We start from the raw sequence: 13,850 nt of genomic DNA on the forward strand, positions 1-13,850 counted from the left end.
TCACAGCTACAATATCTGGGGAGTCCCCTCTGATGTACAGTATATAAATCCGCTGCATCCTTAAATATCATGTGTATATGTATGAAAGGGCAGCCTGCATATTCAGGGGTTGAAATATTTAGCTAGAGCTTTCCTTTTATCCGGGACCAGCCATGGCAATGCTGGCTGCAAAGCTTCTCATGTTACTTTCTCTCTTCGGGGGCAAACCTAGCTCAGCTGCTGTTCTGGATAACTGTGTTTTCTTGGGGGAAGAGGAGAAAAATAGTCTGTACAAAGATGGAGATGTAGTTATAGGGGGATTATTCCCTTTCCACTACAGCCCTGCGCCTTCTCTTCCAACATACAAAACAAAACCCACAGCTAATATGTTTAAGTAGTGAGTAAATATTTGACTGAATTTGATAGTAGTTGGCTTAGTTTTTATTTTATGGCTTTATTTCATAGGAATGATGCATATTTATAAATTTTCTTTGGATAAAAACACCATGTAAATATGCCAGTTAGTAAAAATGTTGAGTTATTTACAATTGATTTTTTATTTGTGTGTATTTATTTTAATATAAACTTGTGTTGTGTGATGAACTGATTTTCACTTTTGTACAGTTTTAGCTCTCGTGCCTTGCGCTGGATGCAGACTCTGATTTTTGCAATCAATGAGATCAACCAGCGCACCGACCTCCTGCCACAGCTCAAGCTGGGTTTCCACATCCGTGACAGCTGTGATGACATATCTGCATCACTGAGAGCAGCTTTGCTGTTGGTGAACGGCCAGCCAGAGATAGGCACCAGAGCTGAGAGAGTGAACAGAGACAAAAGTCAAGAAAGAAACGTTAGTTCTAATTTAGGCTGTGCTGCCGCAACAAATACTATTTCCCCAGTAATCATAGGAGATGCTGCTTCTGGGGTGCCTTTGGCTCTGCTTAGCTCATTCCATATACCTCTGGTGAGACTACCTGACAGTCTGTGAACTTTTGTTGTCATAATGTTAATACTTTTACATTGTACTTTTAATGTTTTCTTTAAATAGGTATCCTAGGGTTGCATATCATTGCTGTAACTGTGAAAACAAGTATAACAAAAGTATATTTAAAATGCAAAGCCCTAAAATCGGTTTTATGAAGAGTAAATTTTCAGATAATCCAACATTTTTTTTCTCCAGAAATGTAGAAAAGATTCTTTTTAAATTAATGGTAACTCTACTTCCATTTTCATTGTTGAGTGTTTAGGTTGCTAGACTCCAAAACACTATTTTCCTTTCAATTACAGGTAAAACTCTGCACTACCGAGTAGACAAAGACAGTAGTATTTTGTGGTGAAATTTGATTATGTTCAACAGTATTTCTGTAAGTCAAGGTGTGCAGAAGGTTAAATATTGTTTTCTATAATAACAGGTGAGCTATTGTGCATCCTGCGGCTGTCTAAGTAACCAAAGGGATATCCCAACATTCATGCGCACCATATCCAGTGACACCTTTCAGATGAGAGCCCTGGCCCAGCTGGTTAGCTACTTTGGCTGGACCTGGGTGGGAGTCATTGGAATGGAATCTGATTATGCTCGCTTTGCCATCCAGCTCTTCCTGCAGGAGTCAGAGCAGTACGGTGTGTGTGCCGCCTACACTCACTTCTACCCTGTAGTCCTGAGTCAGCAGGCACTAGATGAGCTTCTGGATGTCATTCAGGTATCTATGGGTTAATACTATTTCCAAGTGGTGTACAAAATAACATGCAACAAAATAACACCTGCAATCAACAGTATCTTTATGAATCTTATTATTGTCAATCAATGTTAGGATTGTGCCACAAAGTTGTTGATTTAACGCTACACTTAGAACTAAACCATTTAAATTAGATTATTCTTTTTGTCTTCCAAACATAACAACATAACACAATAATAAAAATGTGACCACATTTCTGACTCTATTCTGCACTAATCCTGAAAATTACAGTTCATTTATTTAATAATTTCAATCCCCCATCTCAGACCAACCCCCCCAAAAAATCTATTTGGATTGACATTCAAATACTAAGACTAATAAATTAATAATTAAATCAATTTTGGTCTGCCATTTGCTGTCTTACCTTTGAGTGATGTTCAGTTGTGTTGTTTTTGTGTTAGAACACAATTATACTTCAACTAATATTTAGAAAAGCGTCACGTCATCAGTAAGAAGTTACAAAGATTTGACAGGATTGTAACATTCCAAACAGTCATGAAAAATGACCTTGACGTTCATTCAACATTTTTATTTTTATTGGACTGAATTTTCATGTAACATGTTTTTATTATTTTATGTAATTATTTGTGCACCCCATGTACACGTGTCTTGTTCATTAGAGTGCAATAACCTTTATTATGCAGGCTTGAAACGTGAATCATGAAAGTTCTGTTCAAATTTCAATAAATTTGAACGTATATTTTCACTATTCAGATGTCATCCTCTAAGGTCATCATTAACTTCTGTAGTGATTCAGAAATGAAGTGGATTCTAAAAGAGGTCCTGCGTCGAAATATAACTGGCCTTCAGTGGATAGCCAGTGAGGCTTGGACCACTAGCAAAACCCTCTGGGACGAGTTTGGGGGTCTACTGACAGGAACACTAGGATTTGCCTTCAAGGGAGTTGATGTGATTCCAGGGCTGATGCAACACCTCATGAGTCTCAAACAATCCAGTATTCATAAATCAGCTTTCGTGGCAGAATTTTGGGAAGAGTTGTTTAACTGCCGACTGAACGGGTCAGTGAACAGCCATTCTCACGGGGGCGACAACTACCTAGACAGATTGCCATGTAAAGGAAATGAGGATTTAAATGATGTTTACACTATCTATTTGGATGTGACACAGCTAAGAGTGTCATATAATGTCTACAAGGCTGTGTATTTGGTGGCCCATGCTTTACAAGATATGAGTAACTGCATAGACGGACAAGGGCCTTTACCTAATGGCATGTGCGCAGACCCAAACAATGTTAAACCTTGGCAGGTGAGAATAATTATAGATGTAAGAAATGAAAAATAGATGATTGTCATTTGCACCAATGTTTGTGTTTAGATAAGCTGTTTCCCTTGCTTCCTCAGCTACTTCACTACATGAAGCGTGCACATTTTTCTACACTGGGGGAGAAAGTCATCTTTGATCAAAATGGTGACCCCACTGCTTATTATGATCTCTTGAACTTGCAAAGGATGCCTGACGGCTCACTGCAAATGGTAAAAGTAGGTTTCTATGACGCCTCCTCGCCCCCTGGACGCAGCCTGGTCATAAATGACTCAGTGATTCAGTGGCCTGTTGGGAAACAGGTGTGTTCTCTACAAACAGGCTTGAGACCATGTTCACCTCTTAGGCTGTTGTATGAACTGCTGATCAACACATCAGTTAATTTGTTCTTATTATTGTGCAATATAATTTATTGGTAAACAAACAGAAGAACATGACACCTTTAAATAGAACTTCAAACTGACAACAAGTGCATATGAATGTCACAAAAATAAACCCTACCATTGTTGATTGTCATAACGGATTCCAGTTCCGTTTGGAGAGCTCAGTGCACTTATTATCGAAGAACGTTATCTTGACAAAAAAGTTTCTTTCACAATCAACACAAAGTCATGTACAAGGACAAAACTAAATTGCAAATTCTTAAAATTTTTTTAAAATCAGTCAAAATAGGTTTGACAACATGAATACTATTTCTAAATGTATAACAACTCTTTCTAAAATTTAAAAACAGGAAGTTACAAAATTGTTAACTTGTGTATCATCCTAGTCCCTTGTTAGAGGTTATAAAAGTAAATATTAATGTAATAGCCAGTTAACATAATTTTAGCCTGTTTCAAAATGAGTTTGTGTATTTTGCCAGATTATTCAAATTGCCAGGCCAATAAGCAAAAGACCAGCACCTGTTTTTGGTTTTCTCAGAGTAAATGTGGCCCATGTGTTTTTTATTTTCGGTTTGGTGGTATTTTATTACTTTGCTTGTGTTTTGTAGATTTGGAGTGCTACTTGTCTTTCTAATGTTGATTTAGCTCTAATCTGACTAAACTGAATTGTATCCGTGCAAAGATTGTCACTAAAGAGGTGTCCTCACATTCCTCTCTTTAAGATGAATATGTCTATGCACTTCTCTGGAACCTGAGACTCATACGCATTCTTTGCAAGACTGATTTGGTTTGTCAATAATCTGGTAAACCAATCGCTGTCTAATACACAAAAGACAGCAAAGAAACCTGAAACCTCTAGCACAGAGAGCAAAAAACAAACTATCAACAGTTGTCAGCCATTCGTGTACACAAAACAATAGATTAAATTACGTGACCATTTCACAAACTGCTATGAGTTGGGTTGGGATATTCGGCAGCGTTGCAACAACAGACCAGTCAATTGAACTAGCGCGCTAGCCAGCTAGCTAACTTTGCCTTTTTGTTTGTTGAACTGCACAAACAATAACAGTAATTGCAAATAAATCTCAATATTTTGCAAAACAAAGTCAAGATCTTGCAAAAGTGATTGTTGTAGTGCATGTTTTTTTTTTCTCCATGTCAAAGCCAAGATTTTGCAAATAAAACCCGAGATCTTGCAATACAAATTCAAGATCTTGCAAAAGGGATTGTTCCAGGACATGTCATTTTTTGTATTAGAATTCATTAATTTTTCTTTTTTTTTTCTTCATGTCAGTCAAGATCTCGCAAATACAACTCAAACTCTCGGAACACAAAGTCAAGCTCTCGCAAAAGAGTTTTTCCTGAGTACATATTTTTTTGTAGAAAACAAAATTTTTTTTTTTCTGTCACCTTGGGGGCTCTGTAGTAAACCACCTTAAACACATCATACAACTAAACAGAGTAGTTTTACATAGTTTAAAATGTGTCTGGAGTGGGACTTTAAGTATACCAAGTTTATGTCAATACATTTTGTGAATTGACTATAGTTAAAATGAATGCAGTGTGAAAATAGTATTTTAAAGATGTAATTTAATTAAATTGTATTTAAAAAAGGAACATTCAAATTTCAAGATTAATTCCTAAAAACTTTCCAATTACAGGTAAATAAATGCAGCAATTATGGTCATAAGCCAATACAAACATGTTTTTTCATAATATTTTATATTATTATTATTTTGTTGGGGAATGCATAAGGTTACCAATGGTGATTTAAAAATCAGGGTTGTTATGCTCCCTCAAAATCCTCTTAATAATGTATTAAACAAATGTGTAATTCACAAAATTGGATAGATTAGTTGAAATACAGCTTTCAAAGATCACAATGGATTTTTAGCTTTTAGTTTGTATCTAAAATAGATATTTCATAACAAAGCAGTGACACTGTCTAATATTAATTAAAATCAGATTCTTTCTGAGTGGCTGAACTTTGCCTCTCAGGCTTCCCGGTCTGTATGCAGTGACAGTTGTCCTCCGGGTTCCAGCATCGCCAGGAGAAAGGGGGAACCCATCTGCTGTTTTGACTGTGTCCCCTGTGCTGAGGGAGAAGTTAGTAATACGACTGGTGTGTTGTGTTCTGTCTTTTATTACCATATCTCCTGTGTGCTGAGCTGCTTCTGTCTAAATGTAGCTTCTTTAAACTAAAACTTATCTTCTCTTCCCATCTCCAGACTCTTTAGAGTGCTCACGTTGCTCAGAGAACACGTGGCCCAATAAAGGCAGAGATCTCTGCATCCCAAAGACTATTGAGTTCCTGTCTTACCATGAATTAATTGGTAGTGTGCTGTGTTTTGTATCTGTCCTCGGAGCTTGCATTTCTCTTTCCATCCTCGCCATATTGTTCACATACAAAGACACGCCACTAGTCCGGGCCAACAACATGGAATTGAGCTTCCTTCTCTTGGTGTTTCTTGCTGTCTGCTTCCTTGTTGGCCTGCTGTTCATTGGTGAGCCTACAGACTGGCTTTGCCGTATCAGGTACCCAGCATTTGGAATCAGTTTTGCCTTATGCATTTCGTGCCTCCTGGCCAAGACAGTTGTGGTCCTAATGGCTTTCAGGTCCACTCTGCCAGGAAGTAATGTCATGAAGTGGTTTGGACCCAACCAGCAGAGAGCAAGTGTTCTTCTAGGGACAGCTGTTCAGGTAGAAACACTTTCCACTATCAACTCTATACATATCTTTTCAACTATGTTGATTTAAAATGAACATCCTGTTTTTCCCTCCGCTCAGGTAATAATCTGTGTTATTTGGCTGCTCACCAGTCCACCTCATGCCAACAACAACACAACAAATAGTGCTACAATCATCATTGAGTGTGTTACTGGTTCCGAGGTTGGCTTCTGGTGTGTTCTTGGATACATCGGCATCTTGGCTTGCATGTGCTTCTTAATGGCATTTTTGGCTAGGAAGCTGCCTGATAATTTCAATGAGGCCAAGTTCATTACCGTAAGCATGCTGATATTCTTCACAGTGTGGATTACTTTTATTCCAGTTTATGTGAGCACAGCAGGAAAATATACAGTGGCTGTCCATATTTTTGCTATATTAGCCTCAGCATTTGGTCTCCTGTTTAGCATTTTTGCTCCAAAGTGCTATGTCATCATTCTAAAACCGGAAAAAAACAGCAAGAAAAACATGTTACAAAAAATAAAATCCAAGTGTGCTGCTAAATAATTGACATGTATACGAAAGCAATTGCAATAAAATATATCTTTGTTTAAAATTCAATAAAAGCAAAACATTTAGAAATGCTTTTTCCTCAATGCTAGCTAGCACATTGACACATTAACACATTATGCATCTTGTGATGCATATCATCAGTGATTTTTCTTTGGGTCGTCACATATTTTAGGTCATTTAACAGGCAAACCTGCAGGCAACCTTGGCCATGCAGGTGACCCCAGATCCCCCCAGCATTTCTCAGAGCTGCCAACTTTTCCCAAAACCTCGGAGTGAGATTTGGGGGGGGGCGACCCATATTTTGCCGCGTACAAAGCAATTTCTTTGGGTCTTTATCCTTCAGGGTTTAAATTGGGTTTTGTTATATGTGGGGGGATGAGGCTATCACATCAAGTGTTACATGGTATGTGCAAAACTGTAGGGTTAAGAACCTTTGTGTTGTTGTAGTATCAACAGGTATTAGGGCATTTAGCATTTACATTATTTACATTATTAATTTCTAATGATATAAGAACTGACCCAGACAATGTGCCAAACATAATGAGCCACATGAAGAGACAGTAGCATATGTCATTAACAGCTGAGAAGATTTGGGTCAGTGGTGAACAGGTCCAGGGGTCCCTGCCTGGTGTAGAGACCAGGGACCCAAAGTTAAATCAATGTTGAGGGTTTAACTAAGACCACTGAAATTCTGAAGAAGTAGAACCACTGAGTAACATAAATTCTAATCCTTTAACCTTTGTGCCAAGGCTCAGTAATGTTTGGCCCTCATCCTCTGTGCCCCACTTACTGTATTTACTTTTTGGGGAAAATAAAGACTGTTGTTCATTTTATGAAACATTGAATGAATTATTTACAGTTACATTTAGAGATGCACAGAGGTTAGAGAAGCACAATAGTGGCACAACGTTGCAGTATCATATATATAGTATAGTATAGCTCAGATGTGTTTCATCAGATTTCTGCTCATGTTTACAACTTTGTGCACATTCAAAATATAACTCCTCCCATCTCTGTTGTCCGAGATTTAGAGAGTTGTAATATAGTCTGCTGTGCATGTTATTGCTCCGCTGATATGATGGATCTCATTCAGACCGTCTGACAGACACAGAGGCCCATTTGGGTCTCTGGTCTCTGACATAGTTTAGAGGTGGCTGTACGCTGCTCATTATCGGAGGTCTACGCACGGATGCAACGCGTCACTGTCCCCAGCAGACCGAGTCCTCTAAAATGAACTGAAGTTGCTACGCTACCAGCCGCGCTGCTCACTGCTATCTTTACAGAGAGAGTGGACACGAAGCAACGGACGGGTCTGTGATACTCAGAGCACATACCTGAAGCCGGGGAGCGCTCTTGAACCCCCTCACAGTCTCTGAAAGCACAACTAGTCGATCGCAAGTGGCTCAACAGGTTGATCTATAGATAAACTCATCTTTCAGAAAATTCGACCGACCGGGCTGACACTTCAGCGTGAGAAATCGGGGGTGTGGCGTGTGAGCGTGTGAAACCAGTCAAATGCGTGTGTCTCACAGCCAATGCGTGAGAGTTGGCAGCCCTGATTTCTGCACCCATGACTCTCATTCTCTAGGCCACAGTCACCTTGAGGCCATTTCAGCTGCCTCTGTGACAGACTTGACAGCCCTTTGCCAAACCCTGTGGACTGGCCTGCAAACCCTCAACATCCCACCTCAATGGGCTTGCACTAAAGCTTAGCCTGGGCCCAAAAACGAAAGACAACCCAAGCCCGTGCACGTTGTGTCCGAGCCCAGGCCGGCCCAGCCTGGCCCGCATTAACTGTAATTATTAGCCCAAAGACGATTTAAACCCAACATTTTTTTAATACGTAGGCCCTTATTGTGGCATTTATTATGGCCTTATGGTTATTGCATGTAATTTAGCTGATGCTTTAATGAAAAGCGACTTATAATTGATATATGTGCCAGAGGTCTCATGCCTCTGGTGTTATGTGTTCACGTTTTTTTGTTTTGGTTAAAAGGTGAGCCGCTTTGTTTTGGACTAACTAGAGGCGATGTTAATATTTCTAAAGTAGACCCATGTAGAGAAGAAGAAGATAGGCCTTTATCTTACCTTGAAGTCTTAACTGAAAAAGGCTGGCCTTGACAACTGCACTAATTTGTTTACTGAAAGTGAATGAGGTGTAAAAATTACACCAAGATTTTTAGGATCGAGGATTGATTTTGCGAGGCTGATGGGCCCAAAGTGCCAAGAGGGTCCCCCAGTGCATCTAAACGTCCAAAACTTTTTTTTTTTTTCATTCAGAGTGAGGAAGTTTAACTCCATCCAGGTTGTCACCTCCTTTAAGAAGTCTAAAAATGGCTGCACAGACTATTTGGTTCTAGATTTCATTGGCAACCAATCTGGACATCATCAGCAAACCTACACCTACAGTGATAGGAAACGTTACGTACACTGAAAAGAGGATAGGGCCCAGAACAGAGCCTTGAGGGACCCCGCAGGTGAGAGGAGCAGTTGACAAAGAGTGCTCAGCTAAATGAACAAAGAAGCTCCTATGAGTCAGGTATGACTCCCATTTCAAGACAATACCTTTGATACACAGTGTTCAATGGATTTTGTGATCCACAGTGTCAAAGGTGGCAGTGAGGTCTAGAAGCACCAGAACAGCAGAGTTTCCTGAATCCACCTTTAAAAGGAGATCATTTAAAAACCCTTAAAAGTGCTGTTTCTGTACTATACTTAGTTTAAAGCCAGACTGGAACTTCTCCTGGATGCTATGGTTGTCGAGGAACGTTTGTAGTTAGTTTAGGACTATTCTCTTCCACACTTTTGAGAGAAAGGATAGTCAGAATTTAGAGAAAACGTCAAGATCCCAATCAGATTTTTTGAGAAGAGGCTGCACTACAGCATGTTTAAAAGCACCTGGGAAACACCCCACGCTCAGACCCAACAGTATTAGGAAGGATGTGAGGGAAGGACATCTGGGCGAGAATTTGTAGGCTGCAAACTCTGAACTATCTTAGATTGTGAGCAGAGTGACATAGGCTCAAACTGCTTAAAGATAGTGGAGAATGTAGGGGGGACTGAAGGGTATTTGGCAGAGGAGGTTGGTAAAGATCTAAGCACAGAAATCTTTCCAATAAAATTTTTTTCTAAATCTTTGCATGATGTAAAGGTGGGCTCAATATGAGCTGCATCGCTAGGATTGATAAGAGAGTTGAGATTTCTGAAGAGAATCCTGGGGCCTATGATTATTGTGGGAGGCAATTTGGGATATAAATTTAGTTTTAGCCATTTTTTGGCTATCTGATAAATTGCAAGGCAGTCTCTTAGAATTTCTAGGGAGACCTGGAGCTGGTCTCTTTTCCATTTCCTTTCACCTTGTCTACAAGTACGCCTAAGAGAGCGGGTTGTGGTATTTAGCCATGGTATTTTAATTCTAAAAGGAGCAACAGAGTCCAGGATGTCAGTGCAGAGGAGCCAAACAAGGAACTGAGCTCCTCAGCACTGAGACCACAGCCAACATCCAAGTTACAGAGTTTAGATTCTTTAAAAACATTTGCAAACTGCAGCGTAGTTGAAGGGGTGATCACATGCGGAAGACGAGTAGGAGAACAAGTTGCGATCCTAAGGGCAGGGAAGAAGTAGCAGTGAACAGAACAGGCAGGTGATCGGATTTACCGGTGCTACAGATTTCCTTAATATGGCTTTAAAGACCGTGCGAAAGTACAAGGTCCAATGTGTGACCTATTCATGTGTTGGGCCAGTCACTGACTCTTTAAGATTGAATGAATCAACTAGAGTCATAAAATCTTTGGCCAAAGGATTTTTTTCATAGCATACGTTAATACTGAAATCACCAACAATAAGAAAACAATCATAATTTAACACAATCACTGCCAGACACTCCACGAAGTCAGTTATGAAATCCTTGTTGAACTTTGGAGGGTGATATACAGCCGCGCACAACGCAAGAAAAGGATGTTTGAACTCGAAAAGTTGCAGTTTGAAGCTAGCGAAGATGTCACTGGGAGGGTGTTGGCAGTGGAAAGTGGATTTACAGTCACTTGACTTCCACCCTTTCCAGTGGTCCGTGGGGAGCGGAGAAATGTAAAGTGGGGAGGAAGAAAGGGCTAGATTCACCTGCATGGAGCCAGGTTTCCATCAATACATAAAATCCAATTCCCGAGAAGAGAAGAAGTCAATGAGCAGGAAAGTCTTGTTTGCTAATGATCTAGCTTTGATCTCGGCCATTGGTAGGACAAGCTCGTTCTCATGGTTCACGCCGCCACAGGGTTGCACACATCAGTTTGAGCGGGAGAAATATGCCGGATCCACCGGCCTCTTAAGTCCGGTGAGTAGTCAGCGGAGTGATGGTACCATCCATCCAGAGGTTAGAATTGATTGCATTGGTGGGCATTAGGTAGGCTTTGGATCTCACCAGTACACGACCCCGCTTTCCCCGTCTTCTAAGACATTTCTTACGGGAATAGGCACTGGGTAAGCGTCGCAGGCCAATAGGTATACTGGATAAGAGGGGAGAGAGATTTGAAACTTGGTCTCCCAGACTCTGTTTTGGAAGCAACAATTCTACTGAGGCTCGGATGTTGAGACGAGCTTGGCGATCGTACACAAATAATGGCGAGACATCTCTGAGGCATACACAGAGGAACAAAACAACAGCAAAGAAAACACTGAGCAGACGATTCGCCGCACACACTGGCGCCATCTTACTCTTCACATGCAGTGTGTCACTCAGGTAACACATAAGTTGTTTGAACTACAGGAACTGTTTAGAATTATTTTAAAGAATAATGCATCAAGGGCGAAAGCAAATTAAATTGCGTTGTTTGTTATTCAGAAAGGGAAAGGATGGCAAAATAATCTGAATGAAGACACGTAAAAAACCTCAGCCCCAGCTCCCTCAGCCGAATAGTGTGGGGAACAGATCAAGGCAGCAACACAGTCAAAGCCCTGGAACCATTATAGGACACTTTCTTGTCTCGATCACCTAATTACTACTGTCCTTCCCCATGGTCTGCATGCCGACACACTGGCCGACAACATTCTGGATAAAGGAGAGACCACATCTGCTGCTAAAGGACTTGTGACATCTTTTAAACAATCTGGCCTGGTTGAGCGAAGACAGTGCTACAGATAGGGGACACATGATTTTTCATAGTTGACCTAACACTCAAGTTACTACATGACTAGAGCACGCCTTCTGTTGCCATTTTTGGTCAAACGAGGAGTGACTACAGCTGTATTATGACTTAAAGCTATATTGTGTAAGAATTTCCAACTAAAATTTCCAACTAGTGGTATAATTGTATATGACAACCAACTAAATTTCACTTTCTAGCCCCCCCGCTTCCGAGCGCGTTCTAACTCCTACGGTGGCTTGGTACCATCTCATTGCTAACATCAGCGATCAGGTTCCCATACATATGCAAGCTAATGTTAGTAAGGTATCAGTGCAATTGTTATTCTGCAGATTGTACAAGAATAATAGTGTGAGGCAATGTTTACAGCTTAGGAGAGAAGCAACAGGAGTTTATGTGTTTAATATATTTCTCTGGGCAGTATGAACAATTACAATGAAACCAAAATTAGTGCTTAGTATCGTCATCTTTTACACGAGCTGTTCTAGCAGTAGCTAGTCTGTGTTACAACTGCACATGACATAAGTTGTCCACCAGAGACAATCATGGGAAATCAGGGTTACGTTTGTATTAATGGTATCCTTTTTAATCACTGACGCAAGGAAAGTATCTTAGACGTCGTTCTAGCGTTATGCACAACCATGCTATAGTTAACCAACCAAGTAGCAATTATAAATCTTATAATTTACATAAATAGGCAGAATTACCTGAGAAGAAAGTAGGCAACTCTGGCATCCCTTTTAAAATCCTTGCTCTTTCTATCTTGGAAAAGCCACTCCAATATTATACTTTGGTCATGTTGCTTGTTGCGTTGTTGTTTAAATTCTCTTTTTGACTCAGTAACATGTCCTCGGGAATAGGCACAACAGGCTTTCAAATCTGTTGGCAGTAAAATAATCTTCTCCCCTCCTTCCTCCCTCCTTGGCATTTGTCACAGTCAGTGCCACTGAGTGAAAAGCACAAAAGGTGGAGCAGTATGTCCCTTACCAGCAAACGTATTAGAAGATGGCGCATGATTCTGGATCGTGCACCCCAGTTTATGCAAGCGTAAATGTCAAATTCCAAGGCAATAGGAAGACTTAAAATTGATGGTGGTGTTCAATATTCATAAACAAGGACAAATGCGGCAATGAAAGGGCAATGCGGATATTTAAATAATAAACAACTACAAATGTTACATAATGTAGCTTTATCCCATTCAATATAGACAATATAGACAATATAGTCACTGTAGGCCAGGTGACTTTATTTAAAGGAATATTACAGTACAAATTTAAATAAATAAAAAATGATCTTTGATGTGATATTTTCAAATCCTGTGACTTTCTCAGTACAGTATTACATAATTATACTTTAAGTTTTAAAGTTATGGTACATAGTTTCTGTCTCCTCCATGAGGAATTCTAAGTTATCACAACAAAATTGTTGGCACATTCACATGATACAAGCATTTCCAGATCAGGCACCACCCCCACTCCTCCACGCATTTGCTTGTAACCAAGGAGGACACGGAGAATTGAAACAACATGACGGACTCTTTAAAAGAGGTAATTATCTTTGCTTGATTTTCTGTGCTCAAAAGTTATCCGATGACACAATTTTCAAAGTCTTAATTACCTTTTAGCATCAACTCCTTTCGCAATGGCTTCAATATAACAGATGTCCATTAATATAAACCAATTATCCACTAAAGCTTTTAATGCAGACTACTAAAAGAAATTTAACAAAAAAACACAATAGTGAATAAATTATCCATAGGAGAACAATCAATTTTTCAACAAACGAAGAGTTAAATATGAAGATAGTTTTTTTTTCAATCGTGCTACTGTATATTCACCCCAGGAACCAAAGGTGTTATGATGTCACAGCTACAATATCTGGGCTGTCCCGTCTGATGTACAGTATATAAATCCACTGTATCCTTAAATATTATACTGTGTATATGTATAAAAGAGCAGACTGCGTATTCAGGAGTTGAAATATTTAGCTAGAGCTTTCCTTTTATCTGGGACCAGCTATGGCAATGCTGGCTGCAAAGCTTCTTATGTTACTTTCTCTCTTTGGGGGCAAACCTAGCTCAGCTGCTGCTCTGGAT

At 39.8% G+C, this 13,850-nt stretch overlaps 1 protein-coding gene across 1 annotated transcript; it reads left to right on the plus strand.

Annotated features, from left to right (window-relative positions):
• Positions 1 to 350: 350 nt before the first annotated feature.
• On the plus strand, positions 351 to 6,611 carry LOC117942317 (extracellular calcium-sensing receptor-like). The gene is made up of 8 exons (XM_034867728.1): positions 351 to 376; positions 604 to 943; positions 1,392 to 1,679; positions 2,430 to 2,981; positions 3,077 to 3,298; positions 5,378 to 5,501; positions 5,608 to 6,080; positions 6,168 to 6,611. The coding sequence occupies exons 1-8, from the start codon at positions 366 to 368 to the stop codon at positions 6,609 to 6,611; spliced, it is 2,454 nt and encodes an 817-aa protein (XP_034723619.1). The 5' UTR covers positions 351 to 365.
• The last annotated feature ends 7,239 nt before the right edge of the window (positions 6,612 to 13,850 follow it).

Source organism: Etheostoma cragini, chromosome 3, assembly GCF_013103735.1.
Source record: "Etheostoma cragini isolate CJK2018 chromosome 3, CSU_Ecrag_1.0, whole genome shotgun sequence".
Taxonomy (NCBI): Eukaryota; Metazoa; Chordata; class Actinopteri; order Perciformes; family Percidae; genus Etheostoma; species Etheostoma cragini.